The 25,700-nt window shown below is 51.4% G+C and overlaps 1 protein-coding gene across 1 annotated transcript in view; it reads left to right on the forward strand.

The window, feature by feature from the left end:
• Positions 1-25,700, forward strand: part of UQCRC2 (ubiquinol-cytochrome c reductase core protein 2) — a 666,108-nt gene that overhangs the window by 486,002 nt on the left and 154,406 nt on the right. Inside the window, exon 10 of the mRNA XM_069647677.1 lies at positions 23,599-23,798. Within this exon, the coding sequence (XP_069503778.1) occupies positions 23,599-23,798 (200 nt within the window). The remainder of the gene's footprint in view (positions 1-23,598; positions 23,799-25,700) is intronic.

A 25,700-nucleotide genomic window follows, 5' to 3' on the forward strand; every position in this document is an offset into this window, starting at 1 on the left:
CAGACTCTAGATCTCCTAAGGGCAACAAGCGGTGCTAAGACATCTTTGCTACTGTTCCTTCTCACATCCCACTATATCTGGGTACTGCTCGCCGGTCTATGCACAGCATGTGATTCTAAGCAGATTCACAAGCATCAGAAGACATGCATTACTCGCCGTAATAGCTTTTCTGATTATTGTATTGGCTTAGATTCACATGCACCCACCCTTCCTCCCCTCATGGAGTAGAAGGAACATGGACATCTTACACCTTCCCTCTTCTGTACTCACTCATGCGGATTATAAGGCTCCCTCACGGCAGAAAAAAACGCAATCGGCGGGACCTCGACGTGTGAGGAATTTTAGGTCCACTACACGTTACATTAGGGATAGTGTTAGTCACACCCATGTTGACCTCCCCTTACTCCACGATTACCACTAGATGTCTGACTATATGCACAGCATGTGAATCTAAGCAGATACTCACCGTAATAGGATTTCTGATGATTTTAATACTTATTTGACACCAACTGTATTCGAATCTATTCATTTTCATATTGGCGCATTGATTTTTGCACATCTTTGTTTTCTTGTCACATTACGCTAGGCAGGGTTAGCCAGTCTGCAGCTGACAACGACGTTTCTAGAACAGTTCTCATCTAATCTTTGAGTCTTAGCGCCCATATTCCTTTATTCTAGTTGGATATTCTTATGGACTGATTAGTCTCTCCATAAAAATGAGCTGAAAACAAGGGAAGGTACTGTCTCCAAAAAGTAAGGTCCAGATTGAATAGAAAGGAAAAAGGTGTCCCATGGAAGAAAAGCAGCAAAAATAAAATCTTTCAGCTGGTAATCCCACCCTTTGCCCCGATTTTCTTTTAGTGATTGGCTTGCTGGCCTTTGGCCAGGCCCTTTGTGCAATGGTTTTTAGGCTTCGCCCTGCCCTGTTGCACTCTTGCTTCTTTGTTCCTGCCTCCTGCTGAAGGACTTTTCCTGTGAGCCTTCCACTCGAGAACTGTTTTGTGGACCGTTTACCGCCAGCATCATCTGATTGCCTGTGGGTCGCTTCTGATGTTCAGAAGGTGGTCGATGCCTCAACTACCCACCTGATCTTCAGTTCAGGACGTATAAGGGTTGCACCAGCTGTTGTCCCCGTTCTGGGGCTGTTTGCTGTGCTGCTGCCTTCTTTTGATCATTGAGCTGATTGGAGTCATTTTTACTGGCTTCCTCTTCTTCCTAGAGTCTTCCTTTCTGTATTTTTCACTCCTGTCGTGAAGGCGGATGTCCTGTGAAGTGCCCTTGTTCCTTTCCTAGTGTTCTGGAATTTTTGTTGGCTCCAGGTGAAAGTTTTGGGGAACGATATCCTGAAAACCGCACCTGTGGAAAAGATATTTACTCATTCTCTGAAGCCACCAATGTGATTACTTATCTGTGGGTCGTGTGGTGGGTGATTATTCGAGATACTTACTTCTGGTTGTCCCCCGGGTCAGTGGTAAAGATTCTTATTAGGTGAGGCTTTATCGCATTTGCACAGACTTCTATTGAGGGTCCACCTGTTCTGATACTTCTTGTGTGGCCTCAGTTCATCTTTTGAATTCTGGAACACTTCCTTGCGTCTCCACTGGCCTTCCCAGAGTTTGAGCGTTGCAGAAACCACACTTTGAATGGATTGTGCCCTCCCACGTATTCCTCATCTTGTGATAAATCGTTATCTCCAGCTTTGCTGCTTCAGAAAAAAAAATTTGCGGCAGAGGGCGCTGTGCTCGAGGTCGTGGCGTCGATTGTCCCTCGACGGACTCCGTACTCTGTTGACGTCACCGATGGTATAAATAGCTTGAGCTGCGCCCGTTGCTTCAGTTCCGTTTTTCCGATCGCTTCGCTATCGAGAACGGCGCGCTTCTATTTTCTGTGAAGAAAATGTCGTCCCCTTCGACACCCAGAACTGGGTTTAAAAAGTGTGCAGATTGTGGATCTAAGATGTCGATCACCGATCCCCACCGGATTTATCTCTGGTGTCTCGGTTCCAGTCACCGAACCGACGACTGCAGGTCCTGCCAATCGATGACCGAAAAAGCTCTTCTTGAGAGGAGAGGTAAACTGTCGGTGGGGAGGGAGGCCTCAAAAAAGGTTTTGTCAAAAAGACACAAGAAAGTGACTGATTCTAAGGAATCGGATCGCCATAGGCACTCGAAGAGATCTCGATGTAGGAGTAGATCGAGACACTCTTCGTCGTCATCGGAAAAAATGAAGAGACATAGATCTCCCTCATCTTCTTCAGAGTCGACCGAAGAAATTTGTTGTCCGACTAAATCGGATTCTCCCAGTAAACGGGAAGAATTCCGCAAAAAGATGGAGGTTTTCGAGAATGCGGCCCGACCCCCTCGAAAGACTCTCGAAAAAGCCATACCCCTAAATTCGCTCCATTGGACGACAAAGGGAAGTCCAAGGCTACCATGGCCAAGACCAGTAGCGTCGAGGAATACAAAAAACCTCGAGTCGACGTAAAACTGTCGAAGACCCTTTGAGAGACGAGCACCTCTCCAGTGCCATGCAAGAAACACAAGTCATCGAAGACTTCGACAACTTCGTCGAAGCCCTCGACGACGATAATTTCGACGCCAAACCCAAATGCGTCATCGACGCCATTATCAAAGTCATCTTCGAAAACTTTGAAGACGCCCTCAAACTTCGAGGGATTTGCCATTTCCTTCGAAGCAAATGGAAGAGGAACAAAGGAGATTCACTCATTTGCCCAGGTCAGACTTTTTCAAATCTATGTCAGCAATCTATGAAGAGTCTGCTTCAGAAGAAGACGAGGTTACTCCTTTGGGAGTTACTTATGGTACAAGACAAGTTCCTGAGGAACTTATTGACTAGGAATCTAGAATGAGAGACCTGAGTGATACTCTACATTCTGCCAGTGGAGTTGACACATCCCCAGAATTAGAGTTCACCAAACCTGATCCTGCAGAGCATGCAGATGCTGGGTACAGGGGTCTTATGACCAGGGTATTTGAATATATGGGTTGGGGTAATACTTCACCCATTTTTGAACAAGGTGACATGACAGATATAATTGTCAAGGGACCTCAGAAAGATCCTGTTCTCCCTTTTCACAGGGCCCTTCAAAGGACTGTGGAGAAAAACTGGTAGAAACCAGAAACTATTGCTGCTGCAGATAGCACTTTTCCAAGAAAATATAGACCAGCTGGAACGGATCCTGAATATTTGAATAAACATCCGACTCCAGAGAGTTTAGTCATTCAGGCAGCATCTATTTCAAAACAAACTGCTTATCCAACTATCCCTCCAGATAGAGAGGGTAAAAAATTGATGCCTGGGCACGTAAAGTTTTCACGTCGGGCAGTATGGCACTTAAGTCGGCAAATGTCACCTGTACCCTAGCCAGGTTTACCCATACCCTGTGGCACTGTATTTCGGTGGCAGCTGATCATATTCCGGAAGGCGAGGAAAGGGAAGGCTTCCTGAATATAGTCAGACGGGAAGGAGGCAATGGGGAATGTCTCCAGTCTGGACGGGATACTGCTGATAGTATCAGCAGATCCATGGCTGCAAGCGTTGTGCTACGCAGATTTGCGTGGTTGAGGAATTCGGGATTTGCACCGGACGTGCAAGCTAGACTCCTTAACATGCCCTTTGATGGCTCGAGGCTCTTTGGTAGAAAGGTTGATGAAAGCCTAGAAAAACTTCAGACCTCGAAAGCGGCAGCTAAATCACTAAGCGCCTCTTTGCGCCAGCCTCTAAAACCCTATTCAGGCTCATCTTCCTGGAGGGGTCGTTCTTTTCGATACTACTCTTTTGGTAGAGGAAGAGGACAGGCTTCTCAAAGGGGCAAAAGAAACTTCCCTCGTGGAGCATGAGGAAGAGGTGCAAAATCAGCCTCAGGAGCGGCATCTGTACCCTCAGCCACTCCTGCAGCAGCCTCCAAATCCCTCTGAGACCTTGTTACACAAAACACCAGTGGGAGGCAGGATCTCTCAACATCTGAAGGAATGGCGGGACATTACCTCAGATGCTTGGGCACTGGAAACAGTAGCCCAAGGTTACTGTCTCCCCTTTCTAAAAAGGCCTCGGAATCATCCACCGGGAGCCAACTCCGCCAAAATTCCGGATCCGCTCCTGTTGCAGGAAATTTTAACCCTTCTAGAGAAAGGTGCCATAGAACTGGTACCTGTAGCGGAGAGGAACAGGGGTTGGTACTCCCCATATTTTCTCATCCCAAAAAAGGACGGAGGACTGAGACCCATCTTGGACTTGAGAAACTTGAACAAGTTCCTCAGGAAGGACAAGTTCAAGATGGTGACTCTTTCCCAGATCCTTCAGGCTCTCCAACTCCAAGATTGGTTGGTATCATTGGACCTTCAGGATGCTTACTTACATGTGCCAATCCATCCAAAGCAGAGTAGCTGAGGTTCGCGATTGGCAATTCTCATTATCAGTTTCGAGTTCTGCCATTCGGGTTGACCTCCGCCCTGAGGGTTTTCACCAAACAGTTGGCGGTTGTGGCAGCAAGTCTCAGGAGAGGAGGTATTCGCATATATCCCTACCTGGACGACTGGTTGATTAGAGCAAGTTCTCCAGAACAAGCTCAGGAATATCTTTCGATCACCTGCCACTTCCTCCACAAACTGGGCTTCTCCCTCAATTTCAAGAAGTCCCACATGATACCATCCCAGAAACTCCAGTTTATCGGAGCAGTCTTGGACACTTCATCGGGAAAAGCCTTGCCTCCCGAAGTGAGAGCTCTCCACATCCAGCAGATGGTAACGAAGTTTTAGAATGCCCAACATCTACCGGCCTTCGATTTTCTCAGGTTGCTCGGCCTCATGGCATCCTGCATTTTCCTAGTACCAGAGGCCAGGTTGAGAATGAGATCCCTTCAATGGGCACTCAGAACTCAGTGGTCCCAGTTCTCAGGGAATATGTCGGATCTTCTGCAAGTCCCGAGCGCAGTCGCTGAGGATCTTATATGGTGGGCTTGCAACGACAACATTCTCAAGGGAGAGTCTTTTTGGCAACCATGGCCGGAGATGACGGTAGTGACGGACGCCTCACTCACGGGGTAGGGGAGCACACACCAACGATCTGACAATCAGCGGTCGTTGGTCTCCATCGGAGTCCAAACTACACATCAACCTATTGGAGCTGAGGGCAATCAGACTAGCTCTGAAGGCCTTTCTGCTCTCTGTACAGGGAAAGAATGTCCTGATAATGACGGACAATAGTGGCCATGTACTTTCTCAACAAGAGAGGTGGTGTAGGGTCACTGCCACTGTGCAGAGAAGCAATGCAGCTCTGGTTCTGGGCAATACGAGAAGGAATCTCTCTGTCGGCAATTCACCTAGCCGGAGAGAAGAACACAGCGGCAGACGCTCTGAGCAGGGAGAGATGGTCTCTCGTGTGGGAGCTGGCTCAGGAAGTCCTTCTGGAGATCTTCGCCCTTTGGGGAACCCCTCAAGTGGATCTGTTTGCCACCGCGATCAACCGGAAGTGCGATCAGTACTGCTCAAGGGAATTTCCTCAAAGAGGAGCTCTGGGAGACGCATTCGTAGTAGAGTGGAAGTTTCCACTGCTGTACGCGTTTCCCCCAGTCCCCGTGATTCCTCAAGTAATCAGGAGGTTGAGAAAGTTCAGGAAAACCATGATCCTAATTGCCCCGGATTGGGCCAGGAGAACGTGGTACCTGGACCTTCTAGACCTGTCCATCTGCCCTCCAATACGTCTTCCGCAAAGAGAGGATCTTCTCTCTCAAGAGGAAGGTCGGGTTCTCCATCCAGAGGTCAAGACACTCAACCTTCGCGCATGGTTTCTGAGAGGTTGAGATACAAGGATTGGGATCTTCCGGATGACGTAATGGAAATCTTGCTTTTGGCCAGAAGACCAGTAACACAGTCTTGGTACCGATGTTGCTGGAATAGGTTTAGTAACTGGTGCAAAGACAAGGATGTGGACCCTTTTCAGTGTGGCACCCCAATGGTACTCGTTTCTACTACATCTGGCTAATCTGGGGCTCCAGATAGGAACAATCAAAGGATACCTTGATGCGCTGTCCATTTTCAAGCGCTCCTCGGAAGAGGTTTCATATGTCAAAATACCGTTAATAATTCAATTCTTAAAGGGGCTTACTAATGTATACCCTCCAGTACCTTTTCATGTACCAACTTGGGACTTATATTTAGCATTAAAATTCTTGACTTGCATACCTTTTGAGCCTCTGCACTCATGTCCATTGAGGCTTTTGACTCTAAAAACTGTCCTCCTTGTGGCCCTATCATCAGCCCGCAGGGTTAGCGAACTTCAGGCTCTCTCATGCAAACCACCATATACTATTTTTTATAAAGATAAGGTAGTCCTTAAAGTTAAACCTTCGTTCTTGCCAAAAGTAGTCTCGGACTTCCATTTGTCACAAAAAATAGTACTACCAACTTTTTATCCTCATCTGGGCAAGGAAGAGGAGAGATTACATAGACTAGATCCCAAGAGGGCTCTTAGTTTTTACATCTCAAGGCTGGCTAAATTGAGACAAGATGACCAACTATTTGTGGGTTATACTGGTCATAAATTAGGCTTATCTGTAACAAAACGGACCATTTCCCGCTGGATCATTTTAGCCATAGTTGAATACTACAGATTAGCGTGAAAAGAACCACCAGATGGGCTCCGTGCCCATTCTACAGGGGGAATGGCTACTTCTGCGGCTCTAAATAGGGGAGTACCGGCAGTAGATATTTGTGCAGCTGCAACCTGGAAAACAATGCATACTTTTGTTAAACATTGTTTGGACGCTGCCTCCTCTAACGAGGGTTTATTTGCAAAGGCAGTTCTGCATTCTGTCCACGAAAACTGAAATTAGTACTCCCACCTCCAAAAATTGATACTGCTATGGGAGCCTATCACAAGATGAGGAATACGTGGGAGGACACAATCCATTCAAAGAACAAGTTACTTACCAACTGTAACGTTCTTTCGACTGGATGTTCCTCCCACATATTCCTCATCGACCCTCCCATCCTACCCCACAGTACAGTTTAGGTTTTCTTACACTTTCCTCTCACGAAGAATGTATCGGTCATGGGACATTCCCATGATATATCTATTCATCGAAAAAACAGAACTGAAGCAACGGGCGCGGCTCGAGCTATTTATACCATCGGTGACGTCGACAGAGTACGGAGTACGTCGAGGGACAATCGACGCCACGACCTCGAGCACAGCGCCCTCTGGCGAGAATTTTTTTCCGAAGCAGCAAAGCTGGAGATAACGATTTATCACAAGATGAGGAATACGTGGGAGGAACATCCAGTCGAAAGAACGTTACAGTTGGTAAGTAACTTGTTCTTTTGGGGTACATTCGACTTGCCTCCAGTTAAGCGGATGACTCTTTAAACTTTTCTCGTTTTTGCCAATGGAATGTGAACTTACTTGTAACTCTCATACAATTGACTCTGGGGCATTTACCTGACCCCCCTGCATTCCTCCACTAGAGAGGTTTTCCGAGTCCCTTAGGGGTTTAATGAACTCTGAACCAAGTTTCATATTTTAAGTAGTTACCAGTGATTTTATGTTCATTTTTCAAGTCATACTCTGCAATTCATTTATGCGGAATGTACTTTAAACACCAACTATTTCTGGTAATGTATATTTTTCCCTGAAATGTTTAAGGATGGTAACTGTTACTAAACTGTTATATTGATTCTTGGACGCCTTTGGCTGTAGTTTACAATGGTTTCCTGCTTTCTTGGGCTATAATGTATGTGTCTTGTGTGTTAAGTTATAGAATCCCCCGGGAGTTCAAATGAGTGTGGGGTAGTAGTTAGGGCTCAGGGATTTCAACATATATTGGTCTGCGCTTAAAATGGTGTTCCCTTATTTCTCACACACTCCCATATGTGTTAGGTGATGACCACCAGGTTTAGAGTCTTTCAAATGTACCAGGGTTGGGTTGTGTCCTTGGGAAACTGCACTGTTGTGCAGGCTCGTAGGGGATTTACCTACTCGCTTGGTTTTATGGTTCCCTGGTTCTCTCCAACCCTTTTTAATTTTATGTGTGTTCACCTCTGCTAGAGGGCCAACATGTAGACATTGTGTTTGAGAGAGTCATTGTATAGTCTTTACTGTTTTTCTGATAATATGCTTAGTATATGTCAACAATGTGTATTACGTAAGCCCTTATTTGGCCTGATAATTTCAAATGTGTTAGAGTATATATATTTTAGTATATCAGTGTGTATTTGCTAGTGTGTGTGCGCGCCAATTGTATCTTTCTGTCAGCCTACTACCCGTACCTGAGAGTAAAGCCTTGTCACTTTGTCCACATTACCTACACTAAGCGGTTTGGCTTCCCTTCTTGTCAGGTGTGTTAGCCTGTCGCATAGGGCTAGTGGTTGCAGCTTCCTTAATAGGGGTCTTTGCTCAAAAACAGCATCTGAAGAATGGCTGCAGAACTCCTTTTCACTCAAATTCAAGCTGGCGCTGCCCCAGCCCACCAATGTTAAGGATCTGCACCATTCAAACAGGCAAGGGCTGTCCAATCATGGACAGCCTCTTGCCCCACATCTACCCAGCAACAGACATCACCTTGCTGGAATGTGGATTGGCACAGGAAAGTTCCAACCCACACATCCTGCAAGGATGCACAAACTGCCGCTTTGCCCTGGAAACTCTAGGTATGGGCCAGGGAAAGGGCTTACAATATTTGTCATTTCCTGACCTGCAGTAAGAAAGCCGCAGGACAAGATGGGCAAAGGACATAGCGAGAAAACGCTTGGCATGGCCATTTTGAGTATTTGGTACTAAAAATGGCATTCTACGTAAAACAAATGTGCATGCAATTAAAAACGAAAAACACTGTAGAAAAATCTGCTGCCACCAGCCCATCTTGGAGACATCAGAAAGTAAGAGAAATGTTGAGAAGGGGAATAAAGGGATGGAAGGTACCACTGTAGCTCTTTAGTGTATGATGTGTGTTACAGTAAAACAACAAAGGAATCTTGCAAAAGTGACAGGGTCCGCCTACACAGGTAGCCATAAGAGCTGAGCAAGGAAAGGAAAGCAAAGTTTACTCCTCTCCAGAAGTCAGTATGGTGTTAAAGGGATAACAATAATTTAGGGGTCGGGGGTGTTCAGTTGATGTCAGTGGAGGGCATTGGAAGCACACCATAAAGGCCCAGGAGTTGCAGGTCTGGTTTTATTTTTAGTCTGTGCTAGATTTTCTTGCTGGGTCTGCAAGCAGAACCCCCTCTAGAGTTGGCTAGATGAGGAAAACCCCCTCAAGGCGATCCATGAAAAGACGCACATGACTGAAGAAGCAGAAGGGAGGACATGAATAATAACCTTTTCTCCAGCATGGGGTCTGGCATGGATTCACATGCTCATGAATATTCCCCGTCGTCAGGCTGGGAATCCTCGGTAAATAAAAAACCAGTATCAGTTTCGTTTCTGATCTGTCTTTCGTAGTAATAACCAATCACTGGTCTCTGCGTCATACTGACCACAGCCAATGACTGCCCTCTACCTAAGCACCGCCTCTGGCAGCCATCTTCAGATTTTTACCGCACGTTCATGTGTTGGGATCCTCGTGCTATTGCTCTCGAGCGTTAGTGCTTTTTTTCGCGCTTTTTTCACAAAAAAACTTCGATTCTTTCGGTCAAAGAGCCTCAAGCTCCACCGATCCTACATCCGATCAACGGGGACCCGTGTCGGATTCATCTGTGCCCCTCAAGGGTGAAGATTTCGTCGAGCTACACTTCGGAGGAATCCAGAAGCTTCTCAGGCCCGGTCTCGGAGATGGCCCAGGAGAAGGGAAGCTCGACGCCCGGAAAGCTGTTCAGGGTCTGCCCTGGATGCCAGCTGCAGAACGTCTTCAAGGAGGACGAACACTCTTTCTGCCTTTACTGCCTTCATGAGGACAAGACGCACGTGGAGAAGGACTGTGCGTTTTGCGGCAACATGTCGGAACGGACCATGAAGGACCGCCATCAACGTCTCGCCAACTGGCTGGAGGGTAAGAGCCCGTCTGGCGAGAAGAAGAAGAAATCCGAGCGGTCTTCTAAGACCTTTGAGGGCGCCCCGGCGACGGGGGCCCAACATAAGGCCAAGCACCGCGAGTCCGCTGGCACCGGGAGCGCCGAACGGTCGGGCTCTACGGGCGCCAGGCAGGGCGCACCCTCCCCGGCACCATCAACCACGAGCCAACGCTCTGGGTCGGGTAAGAGGAAGGCCGAGCACCCGGCGAAGCTCCTGGAGAGGCCCCGGTCGAGCTCTAAGGCAGAGGAGGAGCGTGGCAGTGCCCCCTCCCTCAAGGATAAGGCGGTGAGCGCACCTAAGGTGGTGAAGGCCTTGATCCATCCGACCAAGCCCTCTATCGAAACGGTCGCGGCGGCCCTGGCTCAGCCTGTGGTGGCTGCACCAGTGGTGGCGACCTCAGGGCCCAGAATCTCCCTGCCTCCTCGGAGGGAGTCTTCCTTTGTGCCCATCGATAGGACCCCCGTGAAACCCTCCGTGGGGAAGAAGAAGGGGGGGCAGGGCGTCGTCGGAGATTCGGCCTCAACCTCAGAAGAGGAGCTGATCGAGGTCTTAAGCCACGGCCTAGGCGTGGAAGAAGGCCAGCCCGTCGGAATGGACCCCGACGCAGGTGACGACGACATCGTCGAGGATACCGACGGGGCCCCTGCTCGCCCGTCGGATTCCCCTCTGCCAGCGCCGCAAGACAACTCGGCGGCCATTTTGTTGGCCATACAGTCCTTATGCTCCGAGATAAGGACGAGGCTACCGTTACCGACGGAGGAACCTCTCCCGTCGGGGGATCCAGAACCGGGACCTTCTGGTGTTCCCCCTACCAAGAAAAGAAGGATCCATCCACCACCTCCTTTTCAACCGTCGCGCCCCTTCCAGCCCTCCTCCCCGTCCACCCGAGGGGATGATACGGGGACTGACACGGCAGCGACGGGTACGGACGACGAGGCATACGACGAGGATTTTCCGTCGTCACCTCCCACCAGGGCTTCTCCGCCCGACGAGATCGGATCTTTCCACTCCATGATCTCCAGGGCTTCCGAGCTTTTCCAACTCTGCCCTGAGGAGAAGAAAAAGGAAGGCTTCCTTTATCAGCGGCGCGAGGCCAAGAGGAAGACGGTCCTCTCAGTGCCTCTGTTGGACAACATTTGGGATGAGGGCCTTTCCCTCTTCAAGAACCCTTCCACGACGCCAGCTAGAAGAGACCGGTACGAGAAAAAGTACCGGGTCCCGGACACGGCCCCCCTGTGCCTCCGGGCGCAGCCTACCCCGGACTCCGTCGTCTCCGCGGCAGCCAGGAAGAAAGCGGGGGGGGGGGTGCGGCCTCCACATCGACTTCCCCGCCGGACGGCGAGGGAAAGAAATTGGATGCTATGGGACGTAGAGTCATCTCGTCGGCAGCGACGACGATTAAAGCGGCCAACGCCTTGGCTATCGTGGCCCGCTATGACAGGGAGCTCTGGTACAAGATAGCTCCCCTGCTGGATTTTCTGCCGGACGACAAGAGGGCGGAGGCCCTTGAGATCCTGCAGGAAGGTGAGGTGGCCTCGGACCACGCCATCACCGTGGCGACGAACATCGCCGACACCGGGTTCCGCCAGCTGGGCAACGGCGTTTGCCTTCGACGTCGTGGATGGCTCAAAGCTACGGATTTCCGGCAGGACGTCCAGACCAGAGTCCTGGACATGCCCTTCGACGGGAACAACCTGTTTGGGAAGACAGTGGACGATTCCCTTCAGGCCATCAAGGCGGATACTGAGACGGCCCGGGCCCTTGGAGTCCTGCAACGACGGACGCCCTTTCGGAGCGGCGGAGGCAAGGGTGCCTCCAAAGGTTCCGGCGGCGGTTTCGCTTCCTACCGTCAAGCGGCCCGCTCGTCGTCGCAAGAGGCCTACAGAGGACGAGGCAAGTCTAGCGGACCCCGCCGTCGTCGCCAAGGAGGTCAAGGCGGCAAGGCCGCGCCCAAGCAGGATTGAACCGGCCGTGGGGTCGGGCCCCCACCGAAGCACCCCGGTGGGAGGCCGGCTGGCGGGCTTCGTCAGCGTGTGGGAGTCCATCTCCACCGACCGTTGGGTGCTGGACGCCCTGGCCCGGGGCCACGCGCTCGAGTTTCAAAGAAGGTGCCCGCGCGTCCCCCCCGTGGCCAGGAAAGAACTTCACGTCCCTCAACTTCTCCTGGAGGTAAAGGCGATGCTCAGAAAGGGCGCCATCGAACTCGTCCCAAAGAGGCTTCGGGGCTCCGGAGTCTACTCGAGATACTTCCTCGTGAAGAAGAAGACGGGAGGATGGCGCCCCATCCTGGACCTGCGATGTCTGAACAAGTTCATCAAGGCGCAGAAGTTCCGGATGGTCACCCTCCAGCACGTCCTGGGTCAGCTGGAGGAAGGAGACTTCCTATCGTCGTTGGATTTGGAGGATGCCTACTTCCACATTCCCATCCTAAAGGGGCACCGCAAATTCCTTAGATTCGTGGTCCAAGGGCGTCATTACCAGTTCAAAGCCCTTCCCTTCGGACTACGGTCGGCACCCAGGGTATTCACCAAGTGCCTCGCACCGGTGGCGGCGCAGCTGCGCCGCGAGGGGATTCACGTCTACCCCTACCTGGACGACTGGCTCATCCGCGCCAGGACGAGGGAGCTCGCCGTGGTCCACACGGCAAGGACCGTCCAACTCCTCTCGGACCTGGGATTCTCCGTGAACTACGCCAAATCCCACCTGGTGCCCGCGCAAGTCGCACTGTTTCTGGGAGCCAGGCTCGACACAGTGTCCCTTCTGGCCTCCCCGTCGGAGGAGAGGACCAGGACCATCTTGGGCAAGGTGCAACGGATGTTGGTGGCCGAAGCGGCCAAAGTGAGGTCCATCAAGTCCCTCCTCGGGATGATGTCTTCCTGCATCTACCTCATTCCCATGTGCAGGCTCCGGATGCGCCCGTTGCAAGAATTCCTGGATGCGCGCTGGATCCAGACGACGGGCAGCTTCGAGGAAAGGATCAAGCTCGACGAGAGTTTCCGACGAGCGATACGGTGGTGGGGCACCCGCGCGCATTTGACGGCGGGCATGGACTTCCAGACCCCAGCCCACCAGGAGACCGTGACCACGGATGCCTCCCTGGAAGGGTGGGGAGCGCACACCGAAAATCTGCACGCAAGGGGACTCTGGCTCCCGACGGAGAAGTCCCTGCATATCAACGTCCTGGAGCTCCGTGCAGTGTTTTGGGCCCTCAGGTCCTTCCTTCCGTCCCTCAAGGGCAAGGTGGTGAGGATCTTCACCGACAACACCACCACCATGTTTTACATCAGGAAACAGGGCGGAACCAGGTCCCCAGCGCTGTCCAAGGAGGCGCAGGACCTGTGGCATTGGGCCGTTGCCCAAGGGATTTTTCTGGTGCCGTTTCATCTGGCAGGGATAAAAAACACCATCGCCGACTCACTCAGCAGGGAGCTGCGCTCGTGCCACGAGTGGGAACTACGGCAGGATCTGGTGGATCGCCTCTTCCGACGGTGGGGCACACCCCAGATCGACCTGTTCGCGACGGCGACGAACATCAAGTGCCGGAGGTTCGCCAGCAGGTTTCCCCAGACGAGGAGCATGGGCGATGCTTTCTCGTTCCCCTGGGAGGGCCTGTTCCTCTACGCGTTCCCTCCCTTGCCTCTGCTAATCCGGCTCGTCAACCAGCTCAAGAGGTCACGGTGCAGGATGATCCTCGTCGCACCTGCGTGGCCGAGGCAGATATGGTTCCCGGACCTTCTGGACTTGTCAGCGTCCCCGCCGATCAAGCTGCCGGCGGACGCGGATCTACTCTCCAGGGAAGGAGGCGCCATCCTCCACCACGACCCGAAGTCGCTGAACTTGCAGGCCTGGCTCCTGCAGCGCTAGAGTTTGGAGGATACGACATACCGGCCGATTGCAGAGAGGTTCTTGCAAAGGCCAGGGCGTCCTCGACTCTTAAATGCTACGGACACAAATGGAAGAGGTTCTCTGTCTGGTGCCACGCACAGAAGATTAACCCTCTACGGATTACGGCCCCCCCAAGTACTGCCGTACCTGCTGATGCTGGCCAAAGCTGGTCTGGCACACGCGTCCATCAAGATTCATCTTGCTGCGATCTCCCGATACACCAGAACCACGGGGCGGACGTCCTTGTGGTCTCATCGTCTGGTGAAAGAGTTCATGAAGGGACTGTTCAGATCGTTCCCGCCGGTGAAGGCTCCGGCCCCGGCGTGGGAGCTCAACGTGGTGCTGACCAAGCTCATGGGACCTCCGTTCGAGCCTCTGCACTCGGCCCCGTTGAAGTTTCTATCGTGGAAAACAGCTTTTCTTGTGGCCATCACCTCCGCACGACGAGTGGGAGAGATCCAGGCCCTTTCCTGCAAGGCCCCGTACTTGACTTTCCACGACACGAGGGTAGTGCTCAGGACGCACCCCTCCTTCATGCCCAAGGTACCGTCGGACTTCCATCTCAACGAACCCTTGGTGTTACCTGTGTTCTTCCCGTCGCCTTCGTCGCCGGCTGAGAGGACTTTGCACTCGCTGGATGTAGCTAGAGCGCTGAAGTTCTACGTGGACCGCACGAAGGGTTTTCGGAAGACGTCACAACTCTTTGTGAACTTTGGACCTGTCAATCAGGGGAAGGCTCTCTCGAAGGCTTCCATTTCCAGATGGCTCTCCGGCTGTATCATGTACTGTCATCGGTTGGCAAACCGACCGCTGCCTGGCCGTCCGAGAGCCCATTCCACCAGAGCGATCGCAGCTACCACGGCGTTCCTATCTGGTGTGCCCCTGCTGGACATATGCAGGGCTGCTACGTGGAGGTCGACGCACACCTTCACGAAATTCTACTGCGTCGACCGGGATTCCAGGGAGGAGTCCAGGGTCGGCCAAGCAGTGCTGCGCAACCTGTTCGCCTGAGGTGAGCCTGGTGAGGAGGTAAGATGCTTAATGTTGAGTTGATGTGATGCTTAATGTTGAGCCTTTGCCACCTCCCGTGGTTGTGCATGTGTGTACTGCTATGTATTCTTTATTCATGAGCATGTGAATCCATGCCAGACCCCATGCTGGAGAAGGAACAAGTTACTTACCTGTAACTGTTGTTCTCCAGCATGGGTCTGGCATGGATTCACATGCGAACCCTCCCGCCTACCCCTCTGCGGCTCTTCACTTGGTCATACTGCCACTTCACGTGCTTCCAAATCTGAAGATGGCTGCCAGAGGCGGTGCTTAGGTAGAGGGCAGTCATTGGCTGTGGTCAGTATGACGCAGAGACCAGTGATTGGTTATTACTACGAAAGACAGATCAGAAACGAAACTGATACTGGATTTTTCTTTACCGAGGATTCCCAGCCTGACGACGGGGAATATTCATGAGCATGTGAATCCATGCCAGACCCATGCTGGAGAACAACAGTTACAGGTAAGTAACTTGTTCCTTAAAATTGGTCACCAGGATGCTGCAGTGAAGACTGGGGCAGGACTCGTGAGGAGGTGCAGCTGCAGAGTTTGAAGCCCAGATGTCCCATGAAGGAGCAAGTAGGTTTGGTTTTGAGCAGCAGCACAATGCCTCTCTGGTTCCAGCCCAGCAGCAGGCAATAGCACTTCAGGTCCGGTGAATACCACGGGTCAAGGAAGCTTGGAGGTATTACAAAAAGGCTGCAGGGTGGGGGTCCCCTAAACCTTTTTTCTTTTTCCTATTGAGTTTCTTGGTCCTTGACCTTATGATTGTGGTGGAGTGCAAGCCTCTGAGTAACGGATCCTGAACCTTTCTCTTTAGTTCAAGCCTTATACGGCTGTTTCTATTCTCGCAATTCCTGGGCCAAGTCCTCTGCATTGTAGTACGTCAGTACTTGACACGGGGTACTGGTATATTATTGGTTTCTCATTGTTGCTCCCTGGCAAGCTGTAGAAAAGGAGCCCCCTCACTGTTTCGCCATTGGAATCGATTGGCTTGAATCCTGCTTTGCTTCATTCCTTCTCTGGTCATCTGGGTCGCGAACCTGGTTCTGGAACTTTTTCAGGGGGGTATCTTGTGGCATCTGAGAGTGGCTGCTCCTTTGGCCACATGTATGGCTAGAAAAGGGACTTAACGAAGTTTATATAACCACAGCTCTTCCTGTTGGATATGTTCCAATTAATCATATAAAGGACATTTTAAAACTTCAAAACTCTCCTAAAAAGATACTTAACTGAACGTTGACATGTTACATGGGGTTCCCATTTGGTCCCTGAAATAATTACTTTTGATATACTGCAGAATTAGATGTATTCATTCACTGCACTTCACTTCTGCCATTGAAATGTAATGGGATACTGTGTCGAATAGTGGTTAAATTGTATCTTACCATTTCTTTTCTGTCATAAGACCATGTAGGTCTGGTAATTTTAGTTTTACTGTATTTTGAATTTTCCTGGCTCTTTGGAGTATGGTTTAAATGTGTTACCCTATTTCCCTCTAGGTGCATACTTCAGTATATAGTTTTTAACTGTGTAACCTTTTTACTTATACTAGAGGTTGAGTAATAATTGGAATGTTCATATATTGATAGTGTGTTCTAGACATGATTATGTAAAGTGTGATGCTCGTCTCCAAGAATCCATTTTCTCCTAACCTCTTTGCCTTATAGGTATTGAGGTAACCTCTGGGTACATACACCATCCATTTAGCTTTGGAGTGTGAAGGGTCTGCCTAGGCCTTTTTATTCTTTTTGCACATGTTTTACTGTGTGTTCAATTTAACCTGCGTTACTTATTTTAACTGATAGTTGCTATATTTGTTTCTCCAGCATGGGGCTGGCATGGATTCACATGCTCATGAATATTCCCCGTCAGGCAGGGAATCCTCGGTAAATAAAAAATCAGTATCAGTTTTATTTCTGATCTGTCTTTCTCAGTAGTAACCAATCACTGGTCTCTGGGTCATACTGCCCCCAGCCAATGACTGCCCTCTCCCTAAGCACCGCCTCTGGCAGCCATCTTCAGATTTTTACCACACGCTCAAGTGTTGGGAGTCCTCGTGTTTAGCTCTCGAGCTTTTGCTGCGTTTTTGTGCTTTTTCAAAGAGAATTTCTCATTTTTCGGTCAAATAGAGCCTCAAGCTCCACCGTCTCTACATCCGATAACGGGGATCCGTGTTGGATTTTTCTACGCCCCTCAAGGGTGAGGATTTCGTCGAGTTACGCTTCTTGGAGTATTCAGAAGTTTCTGCTGCCTACCCCCAGGAGAAAGGAAGCTCGATGCCTGGGAAGCTGTACAGGGTTTGCCCTGGCTGCCAGCTGCAGAATGTGTTCAAGGAGGGCGAGCACTCGAAATGTCTCTACTGCCTTGATGAGGACAAAACGCACGTGGAGAAGGACTGTGCGTTTTGCTGGAACATGTCGGAACGGACTGTCGGGGACCGACATCTTCGTCTCTCCTACTGGCTGGAAGGAAAGAGCCCGTCAAGTGAGGAGAATTCGGAGAGGTCTTCTAAGTCCTGTGAGTGCACCCCGGCGATGGGGGCCCAACAGAAGGCAAAACACTGAGTCCGCGGGCACCGGGAGTGCCGAACGGTCGTGCTCTTAGGCTGCCAGGCAGGGCGCACCCTTCTACAGCGCCATCAACCTCGAGCCAATGCTCTGGCTCATGGAAGAGGAAGGCCGAGAACCCGGTGAAGCTTCTGGAGAGGCCCCGGTCAAGCTCGAAGGATCCGGCCGAGGGGGAGCAAGGCAGTGACCCCCCCTCCCCCCCAAGGTGAAGGCCACAGACCCACACAGGTGGTAAAGGCCTTGATTCACCCGGCCAAGGCCTCTATCGAGGAAGTCGCGGCGGCCCTGGCGCAGCCTGTGAAGGCTACACCAGTGGAGGCGACCTTGGGGCCCAGAGTCTCCCTGCCTCCGCGGAGGGAAGCCTCTTTCAGACCCATCGAAAAGACCTCGGCGGAAAAAGAGGGGGCTGGGGGCCGGTGGCCATTGTGGACACGGACACAGCATCCGAGGAGGAGCTGGCAGAATTCTTGGAGGGCCTCTATGAGGGCGTCGAGGAGGCCCGTCCCCACGGGAGGGATCCCGACGAAGGTGACGACGAGAGTGACGGTGGCACGGGCGAGGGTCCTAGTCACCCGTTGCTTCCGGAGCCGCAGGATAACTCGGCCACCATTTTGTTGGCGATACAGTCCTTATGTTCGGAGAGAAGGATGAGATTGCCCTTACCACCGACAGAGGATCCGGGACAAGGCTCGACGGATCCATCCAGCCCCGCCTTTTCAGCCCTCTCAGCCTTTACCCACGTCCCCCGTCCCTGGGGATGACACTGGAACGGACACGGCCACGACGGGTACCGACGACGTCGGCAGTGACGACGGGACGGAGCTCCCATCGCCCCCATCCCGGGCCTCCCCGTCCGACGAGATCGGATCTTTCCATGCAACGATCACCTGGGCATCCAAGCTTTTTCAGCTCTGCCCCGAAGAGAGGAAGGAAGGTTTCCTTTACCAATGGTGCGAGGCCAAGAGGAAGACCGTCCTCGCCGCGCCTCTGCTGGATGACATCTGGGACCCCTGACTCGGTTGTCTCAACGGCGGCCAGCGGCCTCAACGTCAACTTCCCCGCCGGACGGTGTAGGAAAGAAGCTGGACGCAATGGGATGGCGAGTTATCTCGACGGCGGCAACGATTAAGGTGGCCAACGCCCTTGTGATCGTGGCCCGCTACGACAGGGAGTTATGGTACAAGATCGCCCCCCTGTTGGACTTCCTACCGGATGACAAGAGGGCCTCCGGATGACGAGAGGGCCTCGGCCCTGGAGATCTTGCAAGAAGGCGAAGTGGCGTCGGACCACGCCATTATGATGGCAACAGACATTGCCGACACCGGTTTCCGCCAGCTAGGCAACAGCGTTTGCCTTAGACGACAAGGGTGGCTCAAGGCGACGGATTTCCGCCGGGACGTACAAGCCAAGGTTTTGGACATGCCGTTCAACGGGAACAATCTGTTTGGGAAAACAGTGGATGAGTCCCTCCAAGCCAACAAGGCGGACACAGACAGCTAAGGCCCTAGGCGTTCTCCGGCAACGAAGGCCGTCCTTTCAGAGCACCGGAGGCAAGCAGGTGCCTCCAAGGGATTCGGCGGTGGCTCCTCTACGTACCTCCAAGCGGCCCTCTCCTCGTCGCAGGAAGCCTATAGAGGACGAGGCAAGTCGGGTGGACCCTGCCGTCGTCGCCAGGGAGGCCAAGGCGGCAAGGCGTCCTCCAGGCAGTATTGAACAGACAGCGGTGTCGGGCCCCCACTGAAGCACCCCTGGGAGGCCGGCTGGCGAAGTTAGTCAGTGTGTGGGAGTCCATCTCCACCGACCGTTGGGTGCTGGATGCCCTGGCCCAGGGGGCACACCCTCGAATTTCTAAAAAGGTACCCCGGCATTCCCCCCATGGCCAGGAAGGAAAATCACGTCCCTCAACTGCTATTGGAGGTAAGGGCGATGCTCAAAAAAGGTGCCATCAACCTCATCCCGAAGAGGCTCCGGGGCTCCGGAGTATACACAAGGTACTTTCTCGTGAAAAAGAAGGCTGGAGGATGGCGCCCCAGCCTGGATCTGCGACGACTGAACAAGTACATCAAGGCACAGAAGTTCCGGATGGTCACCCTCCAGCACGTGCTGGGACAGCTGGAGGAGGGCGATTTCCTGTCGTTGGATTTGGAGGATGCGTACTTCCCCATTCTAAAAGGACACCGAAAGTTCCTCATGTTCGTGGTCCAAGGTCGGCACTACCAGTTCAAGACCCTCCCGTTCGGATTGAAGTCGGCACCCAGGGTGTTCACCAAGTGCCTCGCACCGGTGGCAGCGCGACTGCGCCTGCAGGGGATCCACGTCTACCCCTACCTGGACGACTGGCTCATTCGAGCAAGGACAAGGGAGCTTGCCGTAGATCACACAGCGAACACTGTCCAGCTGCTCATGGACCTGGGATTCTCCATCAACTTTCCCAAATCCCACCTGGTCCCGTCGCAAGTCGCACTGTTTCTGGGGGCCAAGCTCGACACAGTGGTGCGTCTGGCCTCGCCGTCGGAGGAAAGGACGAAGGCCATCCTGGGCAAGGTACAGCGTTTCCTTGGGATGATGTCCTCCTCCATGTATCTCGTGCGCCTGTGCAGGCTTCGGATGCGCCCTCTGCAAGAGTTCCTCGACGCCCGCTGGATCCAAGCGACAGGCAGCTTCGAGGACAGGATGCCGGTCAACGAGACCTTCCGACGAGCGATCCGGTGGTGGGGCACCCGCGCTCATCTGACGGCGGGCGCAGACTTTCAGACCCCATCCCACCAGATAACGGTGACGGCAGATGCCTCCCTGGAAGGGTGGGGAGCGCACACCGGAGAACTTCACGCGAGAGGCCTTTGGCTCCTGGAGGAGAAGACGCTCCACATCAACATCCTGGAGCTCCGTGCAGTGTTCTGGGCCCTCGGGTACTTTCTCCCGTCCCTCAAGGGCAAGGTGGTGAGAATCTTCATCGACAACACCACCACAAGGTTCTACATCCGGAAGCAGGGAGGAACCAGATCCCCAGCCCTCTCCAAGGAAGCCCAGGATCTGTGGCATTGGGCCGTCGCCCAAGGGATGTTTCTGGTGCCCTTTCATCTGGCAGGGATAAAGAACACCATCACCGACTCACTCAGCAGGGAGCTGCGCTCGTGCCACGAGTGGGGACTGCGTTAGGATCAAGTGGATCGACTCTTCCGACGATGGGGAAAACCGCAGATCGACCTGTTTGCGACGAACTCCAAGTGCCAGAGGTTCGCCAGCAGGTTTCCCCAGCCGAGGAGCATGGGTGATGCTTTATCGTTCCCCTGGGACGGCCTGTTCCTATATACGTTCCCTCCGTTGCCGTTGCTGCTCCGACTCGTCAACCAGCTCAAGAGGTCCCGGTGCAGGATGATCCTCGTTGCACCGGCGTGGCCGAGGTAGATCTGGTTCCCGGACCTTCTGGACCCGTCAGCGTCCCCACCAGTCAAGCTGCCGACGGACGCAGATCTTCTCTCCAGAGAAGGAGGTGCCATACTTCATCACGACCCGGAGTCGCTGAACTTGCAGGCCTGGCTCCTGCAGCACTAGAGTTTGGAGGGTACGATATCCCGGCTGACTGCAGAGAGGTCCTTGCAAAGGCCAGGGCGTCCTCAACTCAAGTGCTACGAACATAAGTGGAAGAGGTTCTCTGTCTGGTGCTGTGCACAGAAGATTAACCCTCTACGAATTACGGCCCCTCAAGTGCTGCCGTACCTTCTGTCGCTGGCCAAGGCTGGACTGGCTCACGCCTCCATCAAGATACATCTGGCTGCGATCTCTCGATACACCAGAACCACAGGACGGGCGTCCTTGTGGTCCCATCGCCTGGTAAAGGAATTTATGAAGGGACTGTTCCGATCGTTCCTGCCGGTGAAGGCCCCTGCCCCGGCGTGGGAGCTCAACGTGGTGCTGACCAGGCTCATAGGGGCGCCATTCGAGCCCCTGCATTCGGCACTGTTGAAGTTCCTGTCATGGAAGACTGCGTTTCTTGTGGCCATCACCTCTGCACGACGAGTGGGAGAGATCCAGGCCCTATCCTGCAAGCCTCCATACTTGACTTTTCACGACACGAGGGTGGTACTGAGGACGCACCCCTCCTTTATGCCCTAGGTGCCGTCGGACTTCCACCTCAACGAGCCCTGGGTGTTACCGGTTTTCTTCCCGTCGCCTTCGTCAACAGCCGAGAGGACTTTGCACTCGCTGGATGTGGCTAGAGCACTGAAGTTCTACGTGGACCGCACAAAGATTTTTCGGAAGACATCACAGCTATTTGTGAACTTTGGACCAGTGAACCAAGGGAAGGCTCTCTCTCTCTCTCTCTCTCTCTCTCTCGAAGGCTTCCATTTCCAGCTGGCTCTCCGGCTGCATCATGCACTGTCATCGGTTGGCAAACTGGCCGTTGCCTGTCCGTCCGAGAGCCCATTTGACCAAAGCTATCGCTGCTACCACGGCGTTCTTGTCTGGTGTGCCCCTGCTGGACATCTGCAGGGCTGCTACGTGGAGGTCGACACACACCTGCACGAGATTCTACTGCGTCGACCGGGATTCCAGGGAGGAGTCCAGGGTCGGCCAAGCGGTGCTGCGCAACCTGTTCGCCTAAGGTGAGCCTGGTGAGGAGGTAAGAATTACTTAATGTTGAGTTTTTGATGTAATGCTTAATGTTGAGCCTTTGCCACCTCCTGTTGGTTGTGCATGTGTGTACTGCTATGTACTCTTATATTCATGAGCATGTGAATCCATGCCAAACCCCATGCTGGAGAAGGAACAAGTTACTTACCTGTAACTGTTGTTCTCCAGCATGGGTCTGGCATGGATTCACATGCAAACCCTCCCTCCTACCCCTCTGCGGCTCTTTACTTGGTCATACTGCCACTTTGCGTGCTACCAAATCTAAAGATGGCTGCCAGAGGCGGGCTTAGGGAGAGGGCAGTCATTGGCGGGAGGCAGTATGACCCAGAGACCAGTGATTGGTTACTTCTGAGAAAGACAGATAAGAAACGAAACTGATACTGATTTTTTTTCTTTACCGAGGATTCCCGGCCTGACGGGGAATATTCATGAGCATGTGAATCCATGCCAGACCCATGCTGGAGAACAGTTACAGGTAAGTAACTTGTTCCATCTCTATAATAGAGTATAGGTTTCAGTATTTCTGTGTAGTGTGTTCCCTTGGGGTGTCTGTTGGGAAGAGCTGTACCTCACAACCAGCTTTCTTCCGAGTTGAAGCCTCTCTGCTAAGCCATAGCTACCAATAAGAGTGGGGTTTAACTTGTGGTTTGAACCCTGTCTGACAATGAGCATAGATCATTTTTCAACACTCACTAGAGGGCTGTGGAAATGTTCTTCCCAATTATCAGATCACTTAGAAATCTCCCACAAGTATTGGCTGGAAGGGGATGAATGTTGAAGTACCAACTAGTTACTGATTGCAGTGACTTGGTGACCTCTGCACTCCTACTTAAGTTTGCCTTTGCTCCATTTGGCCTTCTCTTCACCTCCTTTATATAGAGCCTGTGCTAAAGAGCGTTTGGTAAAATAAGCAGTTTGGGACGGGAGCATACGCGAGGGAGGAACCTTGCTGTGCATGAACCTGGCGCAATGTTTTTCATTCCACATTATGTGTAATGCTCAAGTCACATCACCCTGAAAGCAAGGACATTATGGACCAAGAGGCATCCAGTGATAGTCGCCTGGGAAAAGGTTGCAAGGCAGCGACATTTACCCAAATTTGCACTCGCAAGAAAATTAAGCACTTCCCCAAATATTCTATGACACGAGTTAGAATAGTAAATAATACCCGTCCTAGAATATGTGGGGGAACGCTTCTAGGGGTGCAGGGAAAAGTCGCCTACCTGCGGTTTCCCAGGCGACATTTTCACATAGAACCCACTAACTGTACACTATCCACTATGGCGAAGATCGTTTTTTTTTCAGGTGAAATGAAGTGTTTTCATTCTTAAAATGTATTGTCTGTTCTACATGTTGGGACCTTTTGAATGTAAATGTTTTATTATGAACATGTTCATTTTGTTAGAGGATAATCTCCGTCACTTTTTTCCAGCCGAGATTCGAGAGGAAAATGGTAATAGTCTTGTACATGCTGCTGTTGTGGCTGAAGGGGCAGCCACTGGAAGTGCAGAGGCCAATGCTTACAGTGTTCTTCAACACGTTTTGGGAGCTGGACCTTCTATCAAGAGAGGAAGCTCTTTTGGAAGCAAACTGTCACAGAGCATATCTAAGACAACAAATCAGCCATTTGATGTGAGTCAAACTTCTTTCTGTTGATGATTTTTAACATTTCGCGTATTTTTTAGGCCTGTCTAGCCAGCCTTTGTTTGCTCTCTGCCGTCGTTTTTTGTAGCAGTTTTAAGTTTGGCTGTGCCAACAATTCGTTGCTGCGTGATGCATTTAGAGTACATAATACAGTTCTGTACTGGAATCGGACAATTTGCAGAAGCTAGTGCAACTGTTAGTTCAGGAGACCATTTGCTATCGTTTCTTTTAAGAGCTTTTTTTTTTTATTTACATGCATCTTGATGGATTTTCCTTTTATGTGCTGCATTAGTTTGAACAATATAATGATGCTCCCAATCCCTAACAACCGTCTCTGTAATGCAGAGAGGAACTTTGATTGGGCAGTTGCATCTTAACCTAAACCAGTATTGTATGGAGCACCATCTTGACTATAGCATATGTCAAACAGTTACGGAAGACATTTCGTTTTGCATTTTCCCCACCATAGATTTCAGTGGAACCCCCACCATTTTTTTCTGTCTTGAACACTTGCCTCATTTTTGGGGTAAATACTTTTTAGCATCAGTTTCCTACTCGGCTCATTTATTTTGTGGGCACCGGTCGGCCTTTAAGGCTACCAGTGCATGGAGACCGTTTCCCCTAGTCAAGTTCTGCTGTAGTAGTACCTTTCATCCTTTTTTCAATTTTGTCTGGCAACATTCTTTACGCCTTTTTGATGTGCCTATGACTGTCTGGTGACAGTGAATAGTGTTTCATATTTTTCCATTGCCTTGCACCATAATGTTTTAACACATAATGGCATTTTGAGTACCATATCCTCAAAATGGCCATTCCATGTGGTCTAAGGCCTGTCCATTGACAATCTTGATTCTTGACAGTCATCCTGTCCTCCGGGTCATGAAACTACAAATAAGGGCATGAACCTTTGTAGGATTCTGCTTGGACTTTGTGTGGTTTAATTAGTCGGGACTAGGGCTGGATTGGATACTGTGACAATAGTCATTATTTTCAGGAAGTGTCTGTGTTAGGGAGAATTCTCATAAATGGCTGATTTCCCTTAATTAAAGAGTACCTCAGCAGCTTTGCTGGATTTCTAGGATTTACTTTTCACCCGGTAAGGGTGTGAGCCTTTTTCCCACTCTTACATGTGTTTTGCTGTGTGTGTTTTCACTTTTTGTGTGATCTTGAGCACTGGAGCTTCACCTACTCCATGGCATCATATTTTTCATGTTACACAGCACCTTCAGTGCAGTGGCACAGGGTTGTCGACTTCCCACTGACTCAATTTTTCTAGGGCGGACTACTGTCCCCCAGAGTCACTTTAAACCACAGACCCAGTACACCCCATCTTCCATGAAGTACTGGAAAGGGTTAATTCTTATCCCTTTTTGTCTGTCTCTCTTAGAGCCTTGTTTCGCTCCCTTTACATCAAGACTTTGCTGGTGGCAGTGGTAACTACCCGAACTTTTCTACCGCGGTTATCTTATATAACCATGGTATTGTTTTAGGCTATTATATCAGCCTCGAACATAAACCCGCTTGACCAAATACATTTTATTTTGGCTCCGGCTGGGTTTATTCGCCATTTCTTTTTGTTAGTCTTTCTCGTGTTTTTCTCTGCGCGCCAAACCCGGGGAGGATTCCTTTGTTCACTGTCTTTTCGCGGGCTTATGCACAGAAGCCCTCCTTAAGGCGCCTGAAAGTCTAAGTTGGCAGGATGTGAGGGAGGGTTCTTTGGACCCCTGCCATGGGTTCCCTTGGTAACCCAAGTCGCATTCCTGTTTGGCTGAGGGGACTGTCCTTGCCAGAACAGCCACCCTGCTGAGTGATTGACAGTCAGGCTGTATGAATGGGGGGAAAACTGCATAAAAAGCAGGTATCTGGGACTGGAAAGGCAGAGTCGCCACT

Source organism: Ambystoma mexicanum, chromosome 2q (genome assembly GCF_040938575.1).
Source record: "Ambystoma mexicanum isolate Mex_15411 chromosome 2q, UKY_AmexF1_1, whole genome shotgun sequence".
Lineage (NCBI taxonomy): Eukaryota > Metazoa > Chordata > Amphibia > Caudata > Ambystomatidae > Ambystoma > Ambystoma mexicanum.